The sequence below is a fragment of the Stomoxys calcitrans genome, chromosome 2 (genome assembly GCF_963082655.1).
Source record: "Stomoxys calcitrans chromosome 2, idStoCalc2.1, whole genome shotgun sequence".
NCBI lineage: Eukaryota > Metazoa > Arthropoda > Insecta > Diptera > Muscidae > Stomoxys > Stomoxys calcitrans.
The window spans coordinates 216,705,844-216,728,329 of NC_081553.1; the positions used below are offsets into that span (position 1 = coordinate 216,705,844).

General features: G+C 35.8%; 1 protein-coding gene across 1 annotated transcript in view; it reads right to left on the minus strand.

Annotated features, from left to right (window-relative positions):
• The window catches only part of LOC106089230 (box A-binding factor), a 43,024-nt gene that overhangs the window by 2,647 nt on the left and 17,891 nt on the right, over positions 1-22,486 (minus strand). The window contains exons 2-5 of the mRNA XM_059361823.1: positions 11,276-11,669; positions 10,946-11,171; positions 3,967-4,121; positions 3,637-3,801 (exon numbers count right to left, since the gene is read on the minus strand). Of these exons, the coding sequence (XP_059217806.1) occupies positions 3,637-3,801; positions 3,967-4,121; positions 10,946-11,171; positions 11,276-11,669 (940 nt within the window). The remainder of the gene's footprint in view (positions 1-3,636; positions 3,802-3,966; positions 4,122-10,945; positions 11,172-11,275; positions 11,670-22,486) is intronic.

Genomic DNA, 22,486 nt, shown 5'->3' on the forward strand with positions numbered 1-22,486 from the left:
GACTGTACTTGACACAGTTGTCGGAAGTCATAACAGAACACTATCTGCAACATTTCAGACAAATTGGATGAAAACTGAGGCTTTCAGGGGCTCAAGAAGTCAAATCGGCAGATCGGTTTATATGGGAGCTATATCCATATCTGAACCCATATGGGCCTTTTGCAATCCCCAACGACCTACATCAATGTTAAGTATATGTGCAAAATTTCAAACGGGTAGCTTAACGCGTTCGACCCCTATCGTGATTTCGACAGACGGACGGACGGACATTCGTCAATCTGATGGACTTTTCTATTTGCAGCATTTCAGAGAGTAAGGTAAAGACTAACTAGGGACTAATATGGCAGTATGGATGCTCTAAAGTAAGCCATTGGGCGAAAATGGGGTATCGGATGTGAACATTCGCAAGTTGTTTGGATTTTTAAAGCGATCTGGTTAAACGATAGGAACTATAAGGCATTTTGTTTTTCTGTACCTGTGGTATCACAATGGACGAAAATGTCTAACATCTGATGGCAGACTGCCACTTAAACCTTACCTAACCTAACAGAAATGGACCAAAATACCAGTAGACTATATTCGTAAAGCTTGCAACTTGTTTTTTAACCAACTGGGAGCAATAGTCAAGACAAAAGGTGGATATATCGAGCAAAAAGGGAATGCATTCTGAAATTTCGTTTATCTCCACACATTTATCTTTTTGTCATTTATACCAATAAATAATAGTTTCACATAAAAACTAAGGTTGTTTGAGTTGGTAAGAGTTCGTGTTAACTACCCTGTATAACCAAATTCAAGGACTTACAAGCATTTTAAGTTACCTCTAAAAGCAGATGGTTTTTTTATGCTTTAAAGTGATATCGAAGACCTAGTTGACAAATAAGGGGCCTTCTACTTAAAAGCTTGGGCCATATCGGTCCATGTTTTGATACAATAGCTGCCATGTAAATCGATTTCGGATCTTGATTTCTTGAGTTTCTAAAGGGCACACTTTTTAACCGATTTGACTACAATTTGGTATGAGGTGTTTTGTTATGACTTCCAAAAACTGTGAGAAGTATGCTTCAAATCGCTTTATAAACTGATATAGCTGCCATATAAACCGATCTCGGACCTTGACAACTTGACCTTTAGGGGGCGCAAATTATTATCCGATTGAGGTGAAACTTTGCACGTGTTTTGTATTGACTATGCCTACTATGGTCTAAATCGGTTCATGACCTGACTCCAATATAACCGGCTCACCTGTTTTTACTTCAATTTTGTACAAAGACTTCTTCTATGACCTACAACATTCGTGCCAAATATGGTCTGAATTGGTAAAGCACCTGATATGGCTCTCATATAAAGCGATCTAAAGATTTTGTTCCTTGAACCCTAGAGGGCGCAGTTCTAGTCCGATTTAGTAGAAATTTTCCACATCGACGTCTCTTATGGTCATGATCACATGTGAAGTATGGTCTGAGTCGTTCCATAACAATGACTTTTTCTGTGTTCTCCAAAATCTAAACCAAGTATGGTATGGAATCGGATTCATAACCTGATATTGCTCCAATAGCGTGGCAATTCATATTCATTATCCATTGTTTTCCTATAAAGAAACACCGGGCAAAGAACTTAACAATTGTAATCCATGGTGGAGGCTATATAAGATTCGGCCCGGTTGAACTTAGCACACTTTTACTTGTTATTTTTAAATTCTACCAATCTGGTATGAGGGACAATTGCAATATCTTTGAGGCGGAGGTCTTTGCGATTGAAACGACTGCGGAATTTGTGTTGTCAAGAAATATTGACCGGTCCGATATCCGTATATTTAGTGATAGTCTGGTGACGCTAAAGGCTCTTATGGGGTACGAGCCTTGGATCTAAAAGGGTACGAAGTGACCCTATGTTGGGTCTCTGGTCCCAAGGTCGTCCGCTTATTCTCCATGAGAATGTTTCATCGCCGGCTGCCATCGCTTAACTTCCGGTGCGCTTTCAAAACAACCTCCAAATTCCATCAGCTAAAGCGCTGTCGGCCAAATGGCCACTTGCTCCTTAAAAAAAATCAACGATCGTATCGACACTATCCATATCTATTATTAAAACTATCGAAAATATCTAATGTTGCGATTATCGATAGTTCTGCCTTTGGGTGTCAGGGAACTGACTCCGCGGAGGAAAGTTAGCATTATTTTTTTTCGGAACCAACACGCTGTGGATGTCTTCTATATACGCAATGCATTGCGTTGGCAATTATGAAAGTTAAGGATTGGAGAGGGCAAAGAGGGAGTAAATTTCTGAACGTCAATGTTGGTGGAAAAGACGTTAACCGGACGTCGATTCCACATTCTAATGGTTCGGGCTAAAAATACATGTTATCGGTAATGCATGGTTTGGTCAACTGGCCATCAGTTATAAACGGGAGTGAGTTCCAGGAAAGTCTTGTATTTCTGATGAACACCCAAACGCCAGGAATAAGAAGACGGATATCCCCGGAACACGCGATGTCTTTTGCTAAGAAGGCCGTTAGACTCTAAGTATCTCACCAGATGGTGGTCAACGGGGAGCATATAGGAAATGGCCGGTAATTTGCAGGGTAGTTCGCTTCCCCTTTTTGGGGATGGGCTGAACGTTAGCAACCCTCCAACGCACCGGGAAAACTCCCGCACGGTAAGCAAAGTTGAATAGGTTGCATAGTGGAGGAGCAAGCGTCGAAAAACACTTACAAAGAACAAGTTATGATATACTATCCGACCCGGAGATTTATTAACGTCGAGATCCTCAATGACCTTTTAAACTCCACGTGTTCTAAAGAATATATGAGGCATCGAACTACATACACTTTAAATCGCGGGGAGTGGTTGATTCCTAAACGGCAGGGAAGAATTTCTTGCAAACATTTCAGCCTTTTCAACCGGGTCATTAAATAACTGGTCATCTTCATTAACGCCGATATCCGCAAGGACTTTTAAACTCCACGTGTAATAAAGAATATCTGAGGCATCGAACTACATATACTTTCAATCGCGAAGAGTGAAGATGAAGAAATTCTTTTAAACATTTCAGCCTTTTTAGCCTGGTCAGTGAATGGTCATCATTACCCTTAACCCTTACCCTTAACTCTTTTTACGAATGTTCAAAAGCTCTTGCTTTCCCTCGGAGACACAATAACTTGAGCAAGCAGACGCTGTTTGTTAAGAAACTTTTCACTTCCTCTATTTTCAGGCATTCGAGGAGGAGGAGAGGAATGAATCCAGATAGATTGAAATCTTCCATGCTATAATGAAAGTTGCACAAGAGGGTGCATTGATGAAATCTAATGGAATCATTGACGATGCTCATTGAACTACTCGGATCCGAGAGAGAAAGGCTATTGAGGAATCACAATGCTTGGTATCATTCTCCTCCCTTCGATTGTTTGTGTTAAACTTTTTAAAGGGGGTACAAGCATTTTAAGTTGCAATTATTTCTAAGGATTAAAAACCTTGGTAGAGATAACTCTCATATAAGTGGGAATATGAGTATCCGCATATACCAACTATTGAAGCCTTTGACAGTTCACAAGTCCGATTATACCACAAGGATGTTTAAGTTAAGATTTGCTTAGATAATATATTTAATATGCTACCATTTTTTATTTATTCTGTTTACCTGTATCGTATCCTTTTTCATGGTTAAAGGCCGCTTTACATTATGCAGCTTGAAATAAAGGCCACAAGCATTGCACACCGGTTCACCGCCAGGATTGCGTCGCCATAACGAAGTCTGGGTAGTAAGACAATTGGAACAGGTTAAACCAGCACGTCTGGAGGAACTCTAAATAATAAGAAGAAAGTAAGCCGTTATTTGTTATTCTTATATAAAACATGACTATATATAAAGCAAAACTTAAAAAACAAAATTTTTGAATTAAAATTTTTCTTCTTTAACAAGCAATTAAAAGAAACAGATTGAATAGATAGTGTAAACGTTTCCACCTACCATACGCCTTGAGGTAGCACGACTAACAACATGTTCCTCTTTTTGGTTTGGCGTGCCATTGCTGTTGCTGTGATTGTGGGGGGTGGTGTTTGTATTCCGATTTATAACGTTAAGCGCATAGTTCTTATAGAAATCCCCGCCCGATTCAGCGGCCACTGTAATATAGTGAGTGATTGTTTGAGTTTTGTTAATAAAAAAAGTTTAAAGAAGAAAATAACGTTTGTTTTTCGAAATAATTTTCTACAAAACGAAAAAAAAACAACAATTATTTTCTTTTTTTTCAAATGAGGACAGCCTAAAGCATTCACATTCAATTAAAAAAAAAACAACAAAACAAAAACTAATTAATAATAAATTTAAATTGTTTGTTAATTTATTATAATAAATTCAATTAATTTTTTTCTCTTTTTTTTTGTTCTTCAGGGCATTCATTGCAGAAAAGCGAGAACGTTCAACACATTTTTGGGCTAAGGATTTCTATAAGAATTCGGATTTTTTTCTCAATGATGGACGTATTTGCATTTAAAGTTAATTCAAAAATTTTGTTTTTTACATTTAAATTTTTTTTTTTCAATTAAACAAAAATGAAATTATTAGTTTACCAATCTTCGGGGTGGCTTAATTAGGGGACGATTCATGCCGTTCATTTTATGATAAAGACCGCACGCATTGCATAAATAGTGTCCGGTGTTATCACGTCGCCAGAGTGGAGTTGAAATGGCACCGCAATTGACACATTCTCGCCCCTCCGTAAAAAAATCCGCATCGAAAAATGCTTCAAAAAGAATAATGAACAGACATTTTGTTGATTGGTGAATGATTATAGCAACAATTAGGTATTTTTTTAGTCTTTGGCCATATATGCACACACAAGATCTTATTTTTGGTTTATTTAGTTTTTAACTTAACTATTTTTTTTTTTTTTTTTTTTTTTTGAAAATTTATAAAAAGTGTATCAAATGTTTTTGTGTTATAAAAAGGAACAATACTTTTCTGTAATGTATGTCTGTGTGTGTGTGTGTGTGGTCGTGGTGTCGCATAACAAACAAAAAATTAATTGAATTTATTATTATAAAAGTGTATTAAAAATAAGTCAATACATACACAATTTGTTTGGAAAGATATACAGAAAAATATAAATATTTAATTTGTTGTAGGTGTAAATTTGTTATGTTAGGGTTAGTTAAAATATTTTTAAAATAAATAAAAAGTTATATATAAAACTTATAATTAATAAAGGCATAAAATAAAACAGAAACAGCATCGATGATTGTTTAGGTATTTATTTATAACAATAACAATGATTATCATAATTAGCCGCCTTGATGAGCTTTGAATGCCTGTCTAACACTTATCATGTGTATTCTCTCAAACTCAGAAGCCAAACCTACGGCCATTTTACTGATACAGCATCCTTGCTTCCAACTCCGCTACTGGCCCACACTAATTGTAAAATAACCGTAACCTAACCCAGGTGCATCACTGATATTATGAAGCGTTGCATGATATCAATTTGGTTTGGTTGTGAGATGAAGAAAAGCTAACTCAAATTCTTTCCGTTCTTCTCAAAGACCTCCCTGCCTTCTTCATTACCATAATCTGACTGACACAGAAACCATTAGGAATTTGGCTATCCATGGTACCAAACAAGAAAATACACGAACGCACAAAGTCTGCATATCACAAAAATTTCAATAAGCCGCATATGCGTTATCGGTCATGTGAAAGTCCACATGTGCTTCACAAATCAACACTTCATAGACAAGAAATAACTGTTTGGTGCAGATTGCATGCCGGCGATGACATTGGGCCATACTTCTTCGTCGACGATGCTATGTTCTTTGGGACTACGCTGAGTCATTGGTCTATGCCGAAAAAGCCAACGACGTTGAAAGAGCTTAGAGCCCATATTGAACGGGAAATAGCAACCGTTTCGGTTGAAATGTGTGGCCGAGTCATTGAAAATTGGGTCCATCGAATTAACAGATGCTAATGTGCCCGCGGTGACCATATGAACAAAATAGACTTTAATTCATAAATGTTTTGATTGTACTTCAAGCCAATAATAAAGCTTTTATTCTAACATTGAACGGGAAATAGCGACCGTTTCGGTTGAAATGTGTGGCCGAGTCATCGAAAATTGAGTCCATCGTATTGACAGCTGCAAACGTGCTCGCGGTGGCCCTACGAACGAAGTCGAGTTTCATTCATAAATTTTTTGATTGTACTTCAAGCCGATAATATCATTGAGCTTAAACTCGAATCGGTGTGAAAAGATTTCCCCTGTTCCTTAGTGGAATGTTCATGGGCAAAATTTGCAATTTTACTTTTTATTGACGTAGGTCGATCCCCGGATTTAACTTTTTGAGCCTTAAGAAGGCTCAATTTTCATTCGATTTTGCTGAAATTTGGAACAAAGGCCTGTGTTATGATTTACAACATCCATGCTATGTATGATCCGATATAACCCCCAAATAAACCGATCCCCGGATTTAATTTCTTCAACCCTTAGTAGCCTAATTTTCACCTGATTTGGTTGAAATTTGGACCAAAAAACAATCTAATGACTTACAACATCAGTGCTATGTTGTATCCGAATCGGTCAATATGGTGATATAGGTAATCCAAGCACCGATATCCCGATATAACTTCTTGAGACCAAAATAACTTAAATACAAACTCAGTTAATAAGGATACATTTATAATGGAATCCATCGTGGTGTGTACCCAAGATTCGAATTCTTTTTTTTACACGAACTCTCCGTATGTGGACTTCGACTTCTGGCAGATGTCTTTCCGACATGCAGAAATTCAAAACAAATGTCAACAAACACTACTCCCTCTTCCACCTCTCCGATTCTTAACTATCTTCTCCTAACCAATGTATTGCATATATAGGGGACAGATATGCCACAATGGTCCCTTTTTATTATTTTCGAATAAATATTTTGAGGAGTTATATGCATTTTAAGTTTCCTCAAAGCGAGAGCAGAGAACGCCGATAATAGAAAGTAGAGTTCTATGAACTTGCTAATGCATGCACTATGATAGACAAGAAACACATAATTGTCTTCATTATTATGGAGTTTTATGATCCTATTGCACTTTAATAACAATTATTTTAGGGAGTTATATGTATTTTAAGTTATTTCAAAGAGATTATAGTGTTTTATGGACTTGTCAATCTATGCACCAAGAACATCGACAATTGAAGTAACGCCATTATAAAATAGTTTTATGTCCTTATTTCAGATTAGCTACAAAAGTTTTTAAGGAGTTATAAACATTTTAAGTTACTTTAAAAACATATTGTTGCTAATTTATTTTCCACAATCGTCGAGAATTGGAAAATTGTCTCTATTTATACCCTACTCCACTACTACTATTATAACTTAGTGCATTTGTTTGTAACACCCAGAAGGAAGAGAGTCTGATAAGTATACCGTATACCGATTGACTCAGAATATTGTGATTCGATTTAGCTATGTCCGTCTGTCTGTCCATGTCAATTTGTGTACAAATTACAGGTCGCAATTTTCATCCGATCGTCTTCAAATTTGGTACAGGCATGTTTCGGCCTAAAGACGAAGCCTTTTGAAATTGGAAAAAATCAGTTAGATTTGGATATAGCTCCCATATATATGTTCGTCAGATTTTCAGTAATAATGCAATAAAGTGGTCATTTGTTAACTGATTCTCTTGAAATTTGGTACGAAGGATTTTCTCTTAACTCTCGACATTACTTTTGAATTTCATAGAAATCAGTTCAGATTTAGATATAGCTGCCATATATGTACATCGCCCGATTTTCACTCCTAGAGCCACTGCAAGCGCATTTGTTGACAAATCTTCCCAAAACTTTGTTCAATGCTTTCCTCGACGACTTTTACAATGAGTATATAAAGTTTGCTTGAAATCGGTTCAGATTTAGATATAGTTCCATATATATGTTCGTCCGATTTGCAGTAATAATGCAATAAAATGGTCCTTTGTTAACCGATCTCCTTGTCAATTGGTAGGAAGGATTTTCTCTTGACTCTCGACATTACTGATTTCATAGAAATCAGTTCAGATTTAGTTATAGCTGCCATATTTGTATATCGCTCGATTTTCGCTTCTATGGTGACTGCAAGCGCATTTATTGACCAATCTTGCCAAAACTTTGTACAACTCTTTCCTTATCACGAAGTTAGAAGTTTGCTCCAAATCGGTTCGGATTCAGATATAGCTGTTATATGTGTATATCGCCCAATTTTCACTTCAAAAGCCACTGCAAGCGAAATTATTGACTAATCTTGCCAAAATTTTGCACAACGCTTTCCACAACGACTACCACAATATCTGAGAAGGTTGCTCGAAATCGGTTTCGATTAAGATAAAGCTCCCATATATATGTTCGTCAGAATTTATGTAATTTCCATTAATGTTGTCATTTGTCCACCGTATATATTACAGTTTGAACATATTTGCTCAAAATTTGATACGGGTTGTTTAATATCCCATCTGAAAACATTTGCCGAGTTCCATCAAAATTGGTTCAGAATTGGATATAGCTCCCACATTGTACTTAAAAAGTAGGTGTAGGGTATTCTACAGTCGGCACCGCCCTTCCTGGTGTTAAGTAGTTAAATAGTCTAATTGAGTTCATTGAGCTTAAACTTGAATTGGACTGCACTCATTGATATGTGAGAAGTTTGCCCCTGTTCCTTAATGGAATGTTAATGGACAAAATTTGCAATTGAGTTCAACTACAAAAGTTTTAAGGAGTTACATGCATTTTAACTTATAATGTCCTAAAGGCTTGCCAATGAATGAATGAATGGTGGGAAGAACAAAAGCGATTCATGTTCATGTCATTTTTCATAGATTCGATCCAGTCATACTTTACTCCTATGTATCATACTTAGATATTAATATAACTTCCACCAAAGGATGGGGGTGTACAAACTTCGTCATTCTGTTTGTCACTCATCGAAACATTGGTATTAAGACCCCATTAAGTACGTAATCTTGATCGTCAGGACATTTTAAATCGACCTAGCAGTGTCAGTCCGTCCGTCCATCTGTCTGCCTGTCTGTGGAAAGCACGCTAACTTTCGAAGGAGTTAACCTAGGCATTTGAAATTTTGCACAAATACTTCCTTTAAGTATAGGTCGGTTTGTTATAGCTGATAGGTAAACCAATCTTGACTACTTGATATTCTAGACAATGCAAGAGATGTGCCATGTATGGTCCGAATTGATCAAAAACGAGATACGAAATTGCAAATTTTGTCCATGAATATTCCACTAAGGAACTGGGGACAAACTTCTCACATATTAATGAGTGCAGTCCGATTCAAGTTTAAGCTCAATGATAAAGGGCCTCCTTTTTATAGCCAAGTCCGTCGCAATGCGACACCTCTTTGAAGAGAAATTTTACATGGCATAGTACCTCACAAATGTTGCCAGCATTAGGAGGGGAAAACCAGCGCTAAAAATGTTTTCTGATGGTCCCTCCAGAATTCGATTCCAGGCGCTCAGCGTCATAGGCGGACATGCTAACCTCTGCGCTACCGTGGCCTCCTCAAAAACAAGATATAGCTCTCATATAAACTGGTCACATGATTATACATCTTTAGCCTCTAGATGGCGCAATTTTATTCCGTTTGGCTGAAATGTAGCACAATGACTACTCCTATGATCTACAACATACGTGGCAAGGACAGTCTGAATCAATTTAACTACAAAAGATTTTAAGGGGTTATATACATTTTAAGTTACTTTAGTACTTTAAATATCATTTTGATAATACATATATTCACAACAATATCTAAGAGGGGAAAAATTGCCATCATTTTTAAGGAGTTCGAGATTAGTCTAATAGAGCTAAAATACAAAGATTTTAGGGAGCTATATGCATTTTAAGTTAACAAAAATCTTTCGTTTTATCGACTTGTCAATGAATGAATCGTGGAAAGAACGTGTTCAATGTTCATGTAATTTTTCAAAGACTCGATCCTGTCAAACCTTACTCCTATATATCATACTAAGTCGTAATTCTTTTATTTTTCAACGATTGTGTTTCAATTTTCTTTACCCCTACAACTCTTTTAATCACTGTTTTTATTTGTTTTTTTTTTTCTTCAAAAGTAAGTGCGATTTTTCCATACTTAAGTGTGTGGTTTTCCTTTCCCAACATTCACATTTGCCTTAAACCGAAAATTTTCTTTAGTCAATATTTAAAAAGGATCAGCGGTAAAAATAACAACACATTTAACCAACCAAGCACAACCACACATTTACACAGGTTACGTAAATAAATGCGGCGAGTCGTAACTTAACTAAAAACTCGCTCTGGAATATTTTTTCTATGCCTAATTGGGACAATTTGTCAAGAACCACCCATATATGAGAGGAAAACAATCTACCTAAGAATATCCAAAAAAAAGGAAACATTTGTTAAATGCAAACTGAGAAAGCGTGAAATTTTTTAGAAGATCCATAGAAAGGAAAATTCAAGAATTTGTTTTAGCTCAAAGTGCCTTAAGGCAGCTGTTTATAATTTTTTTTCATAAATTACTCTAGGGTATACTTCCCTTTAATTTTTAAGATGAGGGAATTTTAATTCCAATACATTCTGATCGATCATTTGCTGTTGATTTGAGTATTTGGTTTTTTTTCTTTTTCTTGATGAAGCTTTTGTTTCTGTATTTTGGGTCAGAACCTTTTCTTAAGTTATAATAATTATTTTTTTAATGTATTTAACGTTTCATTTGTTTTGCATGAGTTTCTGCTGTTTCTGTTTTTTTTTTGATTCTTTGTTGTTTATATTTCAGGCTTATCAGTTTAAAAAAGAATGAAAATTTTTTTTCTTACTTGTTTAAAAACAAAAATTAAAAACAGAATTAAATAAGTTCAGATTCTTACTTCTCTAGGCTAGCAATTAAACTCAAGAATCCCTACTCTAAGAAATACATTAATTACTTGTTTAACTTACTTGCTGACAAAGAAGCTGAGGCCGACAAATGGGCCACCAAATTAGCAGTGGCTGCCCCATTTGCATTGGCCTGAGCTGCTGACTCTGAGCTGGCATTAGCCCCATTGCTGGAGCGTCCATTGACTCCGCCACTGCGTATAACATTGGAGGCATTGCTCAATGTTTGATTGCTCATCGCTGAGGGAGCATAACTAATGGCCTCATATGCATTGGACCAGGGACTAGCCTAAATGGAAAACAAGTATTATTTTGCATATTCTCATTTCTATTTCATTTATGGGGCGTCTTATGATTTTTGTTGTTGTTTTTTTTTTTTTTTTTGCTACTCACATGATTATGGTAATTGCCCATTGAGGCATAACGTTCCACATTGGATGCATTTGCTCCATAGGTATTGCCAGCAATGCGTTGAAATGCTGGTAGTGCACCACCTGTGGCCCCCGTTGAACCACTGCCACTGTGCTGACTCTTTGGTGAGCCATCTTCATAGTCATCCGAATGGGCTCCATTGCTGGCACCACCATTGGCCAATGTACCACCTGCAGATGTCAGTGTAGGTGAGTTTGCCTGGGCGCATGTTGTTGTGCTGGCTCCCGTTGGCGTAATGGCATGATGGGGCGGAGGTGAGGAGCTAGCGGCCATAATATTTGCTGGCGGCATGCCATAATGCATGGCACCATTAGAATTGGCGGTGGCTGCTAATAAGGGGGTTGCATAAACGGAGCTAAAAAATGCAGTTAAAGAAAATTTAATTAATAAAAATTAAATAATAAATTTATTGCGTAAAATTGCAGTCTAAAGACTTTTTTTAATTGCCAGGGAAGTTAACAGTTTGGATTTTTATTCTAAAATTTTGTTTATTTCGTAATTTTTAGAACATATTCCAACTCGAGTTTATTTAAATTCAATGATTTGTGTTTAAAGAACTGCATAGCAAAGAATTATATAAAAGTCTAGCAAGAGTGTGCTGTTGTCAAAACACTTTGACTGGCATGGGGGATCGCGTTTTCTGATACGTCATATATCTTCATTAGCACGCGTGCTCTACACCATACTCAATAGTCGTTGGGTATGTAGAGCACTTCAATCAATATGCCAAAGATGTTGATGAAAGCCACCGTAGCGCAGAGGTAGCATGTCCGCCAATGAAGCTGAATGCCTGGGTTCGAATCCTGGCGAGATCGTCAGAAAAAATTTTCATCGATTTGCTGGCACCTCCTGATGCTGGCAACATTTTTGAGGCACTATGCCTTGTAAAACTTCTCTCCAAAGAGGCTTCGCACTGAGGCATTGTCATTGAGCTTAAAACTTGAATCAGACTGCACTCATAGATATGTGAAAAGTTTGCCCCCAGTTCCTTAGTGGAATGTTCATGGGCAAAATTTGCAAATTTTTGTTGATGAAGATAGATGGCATATCAGAAATCACGATCCACCATTTCAGTCAAAGTGTTTTGACAACAACACACTCTTGCTAAACTTTTACAAGTTCTTTGCTATGTTATTCCATCAATATAAAGCATTCAATTTAAATGATTTCAAGCTGGAATATGTTCGAAAAATCACGAAAGGATTTTAAAGATCAAAATAAAAGAGCGCAAACAGAATTTTTTTTTTATTATTTTTAAACATATTGCACCACTCATCTTCTTCTTAAGAATAATTTACAAAAAATATTTCATTTCAAAAGAAAAAATTTATTTTACCTATAACAGTAGTTTTTCAAATACATATTGTTGTAGTTTGAGAAAAACATGATGCTCCAAAGTTGTTAGTTGAATTTTAGTTGTTTTAATTAATTTTGTTTCGATTGTTGTTAATGTCAAATAAACATTTTAATTTTTTTTTCTTTTTCCGAAGGATTTCCCTAATCCTCGATGAAAATATACCTACTGTGTTTTTAAAGAAAATTATCATAAAAATTGTGTGGAAAACCAATGACCCGAATTTTTTAATTAATTTGATATTTTGTTAATAATTCTTGAAGGGTTGTTAAGAACTTTAAGAAACATAAAATTTCGAACCTTAGTATTAAAAACGAACATAAAAAATCTGTATATTTGTTATTAGCAACATTATAACCATCAACAATATCTTTTCGTAAAACCAATAACCGTTACACTTTCAGTTCATCAACAAAGTCTTGCATACCAAAATGTCATATGTATTAGGATTTCTGGCAAAAATGTCATTCCAATATCAATATTTTAAGAAGTTAAAGGAATGTTAAATTAGCGGGACAACTAGATCTTTGGTTTGCTAACCCATACAACACACAACGGGAAATTTATAATGTATTCCTAATTGTTTTTACAAAAATTTGTTGTGAGAATAATTTGTAGCAAAGTACCTAACTTTTTCGTTCGATATTACTTAAATATATAGAAAATAAGCATGGTTCATTACTTTTTCAAAATGAAGCCTTAACCGAAACTCAAAAAGATATATTGGTACAAGATCGCGAAAATTGGATGAAATTGAAACCCTTCCGTGCCAAGTATAAAATATCAGCATCTGCGGTCAGAAAAATTACTGCTTTGTCTATAATAAGGAAGTCAATTAAAAGTTTAAAAAAATATTTGGCAGAAAATGTAAGACGACGAAGCTTGAGAATGATCATATTGCAATTCTAGCAAAGAGAAGTTCTTTAACAACAGCCTGAGATATAAAAGAGAAGCTGGAATTAAATATTTTGATTTGAACTGTTCAAAGAAGACTTAATGAAATTGGTTTAAAAAATGCCTTCGCTAAGAAAAAAACCTCTCCAACAAGCAGCCAATAAAAAACCGATTGGCTTTTGCCAATATGCCTGAATCATTTTCGAAAAAAAGTTATTTTGACAGACATCGCAAAAGAGTGTGGTGTGAACCAACACAAAGGCTAAAATCGAAAAACCAACCAACCAACAAGTACTTTGAGGAACCTTGCTTTAAGTATGCCGAAAAGATTGAGAGAAGTCATAAATATCAAAGGAGGAGCAAACTCGTACTAAATTTTACAGTTATTTAATTTTTTATAATATTTATTTAGTAACTTGAAGATCCTTATGTGTCATATAGTTGGTATTGTAAATAGAAAATATGAAGTAAGAATTCAATGTTAAGTTCATTGTTACATAAAATATTGCAAATGCAAATTTTGCCCATGAACATTCCCCTAAGAAACAGCCAGCATTAGGAGAGCAAAATCACCGCTGAAAATATTTTCTGATGGTCTCGCCAGGATTCGAACTCAGGCGTTCAGCGTCATAGGCGGACATGCTAACCTCTGCGCCACGATGGCCTGCTCCTACATTAAATATTAACCGAATTAAAAATCAAACTATAATTTATAATCATTTGAAAACAACAAACATATGTTTCAAAGTAAAAATGAAAAATATTTAAAAACGCACTTTATTTTGTCCGACAGTGTACATTGCAAAAATGTTGAGTTAGTTCAACAGAAAAGATACCAAATTCTCAAAATTCATCTTGACCTATAACAATTTTGTCAACAAGGGAACGATAGGAAACCTTCGCAAGAAGGATTTTTGAAGTGACTTCTAGCGTTTAGAAGGCATGCTAACCAATGTACCATGATAGTTGAGAAGTCGAAATTTATCACCATTGTTTAAAAGAAACATGTCCAAGTAGAAGACCCATAAACATAGTTCTATTTACGTTTGACTGACCATAGCAGGTTGCCGCAGGTGAAAATGAGGGCAATAATGTAAGTTTTTGAATAAGGCATCATGGTTGAAATAAGAACATCTATATTACAATGCTAATTATTCAATACATTTGCAATATTTTAAGGAGTTAAAAGCATTTTAAGTTAATTCAAAAAGAGAAGTATTTCTAATAGTAATTAAGTTAGTAATCTTGTCCACTATAGTTGAGTAGTGGAAAATGATCAACATTTTTTGGAATTAGAAAGATGAGATGAGAAAGAAAGAAGAAAAGATGAGAGAAAGATTCTTCGTTAAATATATGGTCCAGTTTGCGTTAATCGAGAATATAGGCGACGTATGAACCACGAGCTGTATGACGACGATAGCATAGTTACACGCATCAAAATACAAAGGCTGCGGTGGCTAGGTCACGTTGTCAGAATGGATGAAGAAGCTCCAGCAAAGAAGTCTTTTGAAGGCAAACCGGTGGTACACGCTAACCGAAACGTCCAAAAGCCCGATGGAAAGATCAAGTGGTGGGAGACACTTCGGTGTCAGATATAATAAAATGAGCGCAGAAGATCGAGGCGCTTGGAACGCTATTCTACGTTCGGTTAGTGGAACAAAGGTTCTGTCATAGCCAATTAAAGAAGAAAGAAGATGGTCCAATTGAGGTCAAAGGTTTTAAGGAGCTATATGCATTTAAAGTTACTTCAATAAGAAAACGTAAATGTCGTCCAAACTAGAAACATAAATCCTTTGACTTGGTAACAATCGCTGAAAACGGAATATTATCATAAATAAAAGCGTAGGTGGAAGTCCGTTCAACTAAACCTATCAAACGATTTTGGCATCTAGTTAACGATAGGAAACCTTCCTGAAATGGCAGAAGTTACGGATTGAATTCCTGTTTGAAACAACAGAGGTTTCCGATTATATTGCTTAGACGGCATTTGGGGTCAAAGGGAAAACACTGATCGCAGGAATATAAACTGAGATAGACGGAACTCAGCTATATTTGTCATCTAGTGGATCATGGATCTAGGAAAAGGGAAACAACTCTTCAGGATGGCTACACAAAGACCCAGAAAACGAACTTCAGTTCTATTTAAGTGAACTGTAGGGGAAAATTTGGGCAATATGTAGATTATGCAAATTTTTAATCAGACAGCACTCATTCATGTGAGAAAAGTCTTTGCAAGTAACACACGATTGTACCTTTTTTTTGTTATACGAAATATCCATTTCTTACCCTATAAGTATATACAATACACTGTTTATACTTGTAAAGTCATCGGCATAAGTAATGCAAATTTTGCCCATGAACATTCCACTAACAGGGGCAAACTTCTCACATATCAATGAGTGCAGTCCGATTCAAGTTTAAGTTTAATAACAAGGGGCCTCCTTTTTATAGCCGAGTACGAACGGCGTCCCACAGTGTAACACCTCTTTGAAGAGAAGTTTTACATGGCATGGCACAAATATTGCCAGCATTAGAAGGGGAAAATTTGTTTCTGATAGTCTCGCCAGGTCTGGCCTCCTATCGGCATAAGTATTGTGACAAATTTTCTAAACGTTTACCTCACCTAATAGACAGGATTGTCGAGCGCGGTTAATGTGGTAATTGTATCATAGAGGCCTTTTCGCAATTAACACGGTTCAAATAAAACATACCAACGCACGGCCCCTGAAGCCATCACACCTAATATTTTGAATTTTAATTTTATTATAAGAAAATAAAAAATATAAGCAATTCTATGATCAAATGAATAGAAAATGTAGCTTAGGAGAGTGGGCGTGACTTTAGAGAAAAATTTTCAGTGGGGGTTATCTCCTCACAAATGTTGGCTACCAGTTGGGGTTATGGGAAATTTAGCACTAGGACTAATATAAAGCACATTTATTAGCCGATTTCGCTGAAATTTGAAACAGTGGGTGTATTAGACCTAGACTAACCTTGTTTGGTCCAGAATATACCATATGTCTGATCTGAACCATAATGGTACATTATTATCGAATTTTGATGAAATGGGGTTAATATATATACATCTGAGGTGTTCGGTTTCCAAAATTTGGCTCAGCCGAAATTAATGGCTTTTTTTACTTGTTAATTTAAAATGAATATTTTAAGGAGTTATAAGCATTTTAATTTACTTCAAAAGCGGAACAGATAAAGCTAAACTAGAGCCTCGCGATTTACACGCTTGCTAATACACCATGATAGTCGGGAAGCGAAAATTTTGTAAAGTGAAAATAAAACCAAATACCAAGATTTTGAGGAGTTGTGAGCATTTTAAGTTACTTCAAACAAATAAAATCGTGCTTATTTTGGTCGGGCCGAATCTCGAGATTCTGCTAAAAATTTATACAGACTAAATGCATGTGAAGGGCATAATTTCTTCTACATACCAAACTTCTGTAAAACCAGCAAAAATAAAAGCTTCTAGGAACCGAACAGGGATAATCGAGAGACTGGTTTATATGGGAGCTATATCAGGTTATAAACTGACTAGGACCGTACTTGGCACAGTTGTTGGAAGTCATAACAGAACACTACGTGCATAATTTTAGCCAAATCGCACAAAAATTGCGGCCTCCAGGGGACTCAAGAAGTCAAATGGGGATTTTCGGGTTTATATGGGAGCTACGTCTTAATCTGCGCCCATAAAATCTCTATTTATTACCCGATTTCGCTAAAATTTTAAACTGTGGATTATTTTAAGCCTCCTGACAGCTGACCTTAATATGGTTCATATCGGACTATATTTAGATATAGCTGCCATATAGACCGATCTCCCGATTAAGGGTCTGAAGCCCATAAAAGCTTTATTTTTTACCCGATTTCGCTGAAATTTGAAACAGTGAGTAGCTTTAGGCCTCCCATCATAGGACGTAAATATGGTTCAGATCGGACTATATTTAGATATAGCTGCCATATAGACCGATCTGCCGATAAAGGCTCTATAGCTCATAAAAGCTTTAGGTTTTAACCAATTTCGTTGAAATTTGAAACAGAGAGTAGCTTTAAGCCTCTCAACATAGGACCCTAATATGGTCCAGATCGGACTATATTTAGATATTACTGCCATATAGACCGATCTGCCTATAAAGGGTCTAAAGCCCATAAAAGCTTTATTTATTACCCGATTTCGCTAAAATTTGAAACAGTGGGTTATTTTAAGCCTCCCAACAGCTGACCTTAACATGGTTCAGATCGGACTATATTTAGATATAGCTGCCATATAGACCTAACTCCCGATAATGGGTCTGAAGCCCATAAAAGTTTTATTTTTTAACCAATTTTGTTGAAATTTGAAGTCACCATATTTAAGACTTATATATAGTCTAAAAATTTTAAGTTACTTCAACAACAAAACAGATGTAGCAACCGTATGACTGATCTCAGCAGGTTTCCTTTATTTGAAGATGGCATGTTCTTCACTATCTTCTCTCAGTGTACATTTTTATGGATTTGCTTCAATTAAGTGTTAAATTACCACTCCTCAACAAAGGTTTGTCTTCAGCACAAAAAAAAAATTATAACCCAAGACCAACAAATAACCAGCACTTGTATAAAAAAAAATTATTTTGTTTACAAACACAAAATTTTGTATACACGAAAGTTTGCGCCTGACAATGTTTGGGTTTTTTGGTGTTGCCCTAAACGTTGTCCAATAAAAGCCATTTGGACAAGATCGAGGACCACCACATTGAATGAGTGAACGAAAAAACGAAAGACAACACTAAAAGAATCAAGCCCCTTAGGCTTTGGGGGGATCAGTTGACATATATTTGAGTATCCATTCAACCAACCATTCACATAAATAAAACGAAGCTTTAATTAAACTTGCGTAGAGACTTCTTTAAACGACTCAATGATTTTTTTTTGTCATATTGTTTGTGTATTTTTTGGTGCTTGTATAAACAAACGCATAATAATTGTAAGCTGTCAGTTAGCAATTTGTTTTTTGTTTATACCACCAAAAAATGCCACAGTAGCAAATACAAACAGTTTTGACAAAATTTTTGAGATTATTACTTCACATGAAGATTGACTGATTGTAGCGGTAAGATTTCAGAATGATGAAAACGATCTGTAAGATTTCTGAAAAATCAATGGAAAAATGTTAGAAGGCATTCCAATTTTTAATTTTGGAGAAAAAAGTCTTAAAATACGAAATTCTCTTACATAAGAATTTTCTTCAAAATTTTAAAAAATTTAAAAAAAAAAATTTTTTTTTCAACATAATAATAAAAAAAAAAAATTATGTCTTTTTTCTTTTTGTTATATGTTTTTAAGATAGCAAAAAACAATTTTTGTGGCGCACTTTTTTTCTCATATAATTATTTCAGGGTTTTTAAAACTTCTTTTTAAACTTTGGTTTTTGTGTTTTTTTTATTTCATCTTTCAATTTCTAAACATAGACATCCGTATTCACAAACAAATTTTTAAACTTTTGGAGGGTACAGGGTACCATAATTTTAAAAATTCTGCACTGTATGTTAAGACATTTCGATTAGATAACACAAAAAGTTCATTTAACGTCACGTCAAGATTATCTTGACTAAGAGACACTGAGAGTCGGATAAAGATATTTAAAAGTTCACATCACCTAGTTTTCAGAATTCTTAATTAGTTATATATACATTTATTTTTTTTAATTTTTTTCGTTATTTTATTTTATGATTTTTCGTTTTTTTTTCTTAAACAGAATGTCAACAATTTTTTTCTTCAAAAATGTCCCCTTATATCCACTAAAATCTCTTCAATGGTTCAATGGCTTTCCACAACAATATTTCATTATATTTGCAACAATAATAAAAAAAAAATCCGTATCGTATCGAAGCACCATACACAAATCACAAAAGATACACCACCGCACCATGCAAAGTTTCAAACGGAATGACAACGTTTTTGGGTTCAACGTCTATGTTTGAATAAGAAAATAAGACATGCAAAACGTCTAAAAGAACCATAAGAGACCAAAAAAAAAAAAAGAAACACAAATCTTCCAGCAGAGAAACTTAAACCAACAAGCAAACCCATCATATCAGAACCCAAGCATTCCACTAAGGTGCACTCTGAAATTCAACAGAATTACTGCAACAAGAACAACACATGAAAATGCATACATCTGTTAGCTTGAAATGCTTAGCGCTGGTCAGTCATACCGAAGCGTTTTCGAAGATAAACCAAAGACCATTGCAATGAAGAAGCGCGTGTTTAATCTGCTATAAGCGACGACTTGAAACAATAACAAGCAGCTAATGAACAGCAACAACAAGAAAAAAATATTTAAACAAAACAAATTGTTATATCATTATCTAAACCATTATTAAGCTATTGCCATATAATATATTAGGCATGTTTTATTCGTTGAACTTAAACAAATTAAAAAAAAAAAAAACAAGTAAAAAGCCATTAAGTTCGGCCCGGCCGAACTTTGGATACCCACCAGCTCGGGTATATATGTAAACCCCATTTCGTCACAATGCAGTGAAAATTGGATAACTTAAGCACCGAAATTCGGCACAGACATTAAGTGGTCTAATATATATGCCACTATTTAATTTTGTAGAACAAAATATTGGTCTTTTTGGCAGATATATCCAATTATAAACCGATCTGAACTATGTTGAAGTCGGATATCGTGAGGCTCAAAAAAACTCACTGTTTCAAATTTCAGCAAAATCGGGTAATAAATAAAGCTTTTATGGGCTTTAGACCCTTTATCGGCAGATCGGTCTATATGGCAGTAATATCTAAATATAGTCCGATCTGGACCATATTAGGGTCCTATGTTGAGAGGCTTAAAGCTACTCTCTGTTTCAAATTTCAACGAAATTGGTTAAAAACTAAAGCTTTTATGGGCTATAGAGCCTTTATCGGCAGATCGGTCTATGTGGCAGCTATATCTAAATATAGTCCGATCTAAACCATATTTACGTCCTATGATGGGAGGCCTAAAGCTTCTCACTGTTTCAAATTTCAGCAAAATCGGGTAATAAATAAAGCTTTTATGGGCTTTAGACCCTTTATCGGCAGATCGGTCTATATGGCAGCTATATCTTAATATAGTCCGATAAGGACCATATTAGGATCTGATGTCGGGGGGCCTAAAACAACTCACTGCTTCAAATGTCTGCGAAATCGGATACAAAATAAAGCATTTATGAGCTTCAGACCCTTTATCGGCAGATCGGTCTATATGGCAGCTATATCTAAATATAGTCCGATCTGAACCATATTTAAGTCCTATGATGGGAGGCCTAAAGCTACTCACTGTTTAAAATTTCAGCAAAATCGGGTAATAAATAAATCGGACTATATAAATATAGTCCGATCTGGACAGTATTTGGGTCCAATGTTGGGATGCCTAAAGCTTCTCATTGTTTTAATGGGCTTCTGACCCTTTATAGGCAGAACTGTCTATATGGCAGCTATATCTAAATATAGTCCGATCTGAACTATATTTGGAACGGATGTTGAGACCCTAAAACTACCCACTGTTTCAAATTTCGAAACGAAAATCGGCTAATAAATAGAGATTTTATGGGATTCAGACCCTTTATCGGCAGATTGGTCTATATGGCAGCTATATCTAAATATAGTCCGATCAGGACCATATTTGGATCAGATGTCGGGTGGCCTAAAACAACTCACTGTTTCAAATGTCAGCGAAATCGGATAAAAAATAAAGCATTTATGCGCTTCAGACCCTTTATCGTCAGATCGGTCTATATGGCAGCTATATCCAAATCTGAACCGATCTGGGCCAAATTGAAGAAGAAAGTTGAAGGACCTATCACAACTATCTATCCCAAATTTCGGCGTCATCGGACAATAAATGCGCCTTTTATGGGCCCAAAACCTTAAATCGAGAGATCGGTCCATATGACAGCTATATCCAAATCTGGACCGATTTGGGTAAAATTGAAGAAGGATTTCGAAGGACCTAACACAACTCACTGTCCCAAATTACGGCGACATCGGACCATAAATGCGCCTTTTATGGGCCCAAAACCTTAAATCCAGAGATCGGTCCATATGACAGCTATATCAAAATCTGGACCGATTTGGGTAAAATTAAAGAAGGATTTCGAAGGACATAACACAACCCACTGTTCTAAATTTCGGCGACATCGGGCAATTAAAGCGCCTTTTATGGGCCCAAAACCTTAAATCGAGAGGTCGGTCTATATGGCAGCTATATCCAAATCTGAACCGATCTGGGCCAAATTGGAGAAGAAAGTTGAAGGACCTATCACAACTATCTATCCCAAATTTCGACGACATCGGACAATAAATGCGCCTTTTATGGGTCCAAAATCTTAAATCGAGAGATCGGTCTATATGGCAGCTATATCCAAATCTGGACCGATTTGGGTAAAATTGAAGAAGGATTTCAAAGGACCTAACACAACTCACTGTTCCAAATTTCGGCGACATCGGACAATAAATGCACCTTTATGGGCCCATAACCTTAAATCCGGAGATCGGTCTATATGGCAGCTATATACAAATATGACCCGATCTGTGCCATATTGCAGAAAGATGTCGACTGGCCTAACACAACTCACTGTCCCAAATCTCAGCAAAATCGGATAATAAATGTGGCTTTTATGGGCCTAAGACCCTAAATCGGCGGATCAGTCTATATGGGGGCTATATCAAGATATAGTCCGATATAGTCCATCTTCGAACTTAACCTGCTTATGGAAAAAAAGAATCTGTGCAAAGTTTCAGCTCAATATCCTAATTTTTAAAGACTGTAGCGTGATTTCAACAGACAGACGGACGCACATGGCTAAATCGTCTTAGATTTTTTCGCTGATCCAGAATATATATACTTTAAAGGGTCGGAAATGAATACTTCGATATGTTGC